At 38.9% G+C, this 974-nt stretch overlaps 1 protein-coding gene across 1 annotated transcript; it reads right to left on the bottom strand.

Annotated features, from left to right (window-relative positions):
• Positions 1-394: 394 nt before the first annotated feature.
• On the bottom strand, positions 395-844 carry LOC132185211 (secreted RxLR effector protein 161-like). Its single transcript, XM_059599015.1, has one exon. The coding sequence runs from the start codon at positions 842-844 to the stop codon at positions 395-397; it is 450 nt and encodes a 149-aa protein (XP_059454998.1).
• Between the last annotated feature and the right edge of the window lie 130 nt (positions 845-974).

Raw genomic sequence — 974 nt, 5'->3', positions numbered from 1 at the left:
TAAATGTGCACAAAACTTTATTAAAATAACATGATGTCTATAGATTGAATAGAAAGAACTAAGTACAAAATGAATCAATGAGCCCCATATGCTCCACATGACTTTTAAACTGCTTTACCGGTAAACCTTTAGTCATGGGATCCGCAATCATCAGTTCAGTACTAATATGCTCAATGAATACTTCATTCCTTTTAATGTTCTCTCTCACACTAAGGTACTTGATGTCGATATGCTTACTTCTGCTTCCACTTTTATTATTCTTAGAAAAGAAAATGGCAGCACGATTATCGCAGAAGATCTTGATTGGTCTCGCTATAGAATCGACAACCTTGAGACCACTAACAAAATTTCTCAACCATAATGCCTGTGTAGTGGCTTCATAGCATGCAATAAATTATGCTTCCATTGTAGATGTAGCAATTATAGTCTGCTTGCTGCTTCTCCAAGATATAGCTCCTCCAGCAAGAAGAAAGATATATCCTGAAGTAGACTTCCTGCTATCCACACATCCAGCAAAATCTGAATCTGAATATCCAACCACCTCCAAATGGTCAGTGTGTCTGTATGTCAAACTGTAGTCCTTGGTTCCTTGCAAATACCGCATCACTTTTTTTACAGCTTTCCAATGTTCCAATCCTGGGTTGCTTTGATATCGACCCAGCATTCCAACTACCATTGCAATGTCAGGTCTAGTACAGACCTGTGCATATAATAGGCTGCCAACTGCAGATGCATATGGGATACTTTTCATCCGTTCTTGTTCCAATGCATTCTGGGGACACTGATTATTGCTGAATTTATCCCCTTTAATGATAGGTGCTACAGAAGTTGAACAGTTCTTCATTTTGAATCTCTCTAAAACCTTTTCAATGTAAGCCTTCTGAGACAAAAATGGGGTGGTCCGGCCACCCCATTTTGGCCAAGGGGTGGCTGGAGCCACCCCGATATTACTCTTTTTTTTTTTTTTTTTTTTT

The sequence above is a fragment of the Corylus avellana genome, chromosome ca6 (assembly GCF_901000735.1).
Source record: "Corylus avellana chromosome ca6, CavTom2PMs-1.0".
Classification (NCBI taxonomy): domain Eukaryota; kingdom Viridiplantae; phylum Streptophyta; class Magnoliopsida; order Fagales; family Betulaceae; genus Corylus; species Corylus avellana.
Note: the sequence above shows the minus strand (reverse complement) of the source record. Positions and strands in the feature narration are given on the sequence as shown.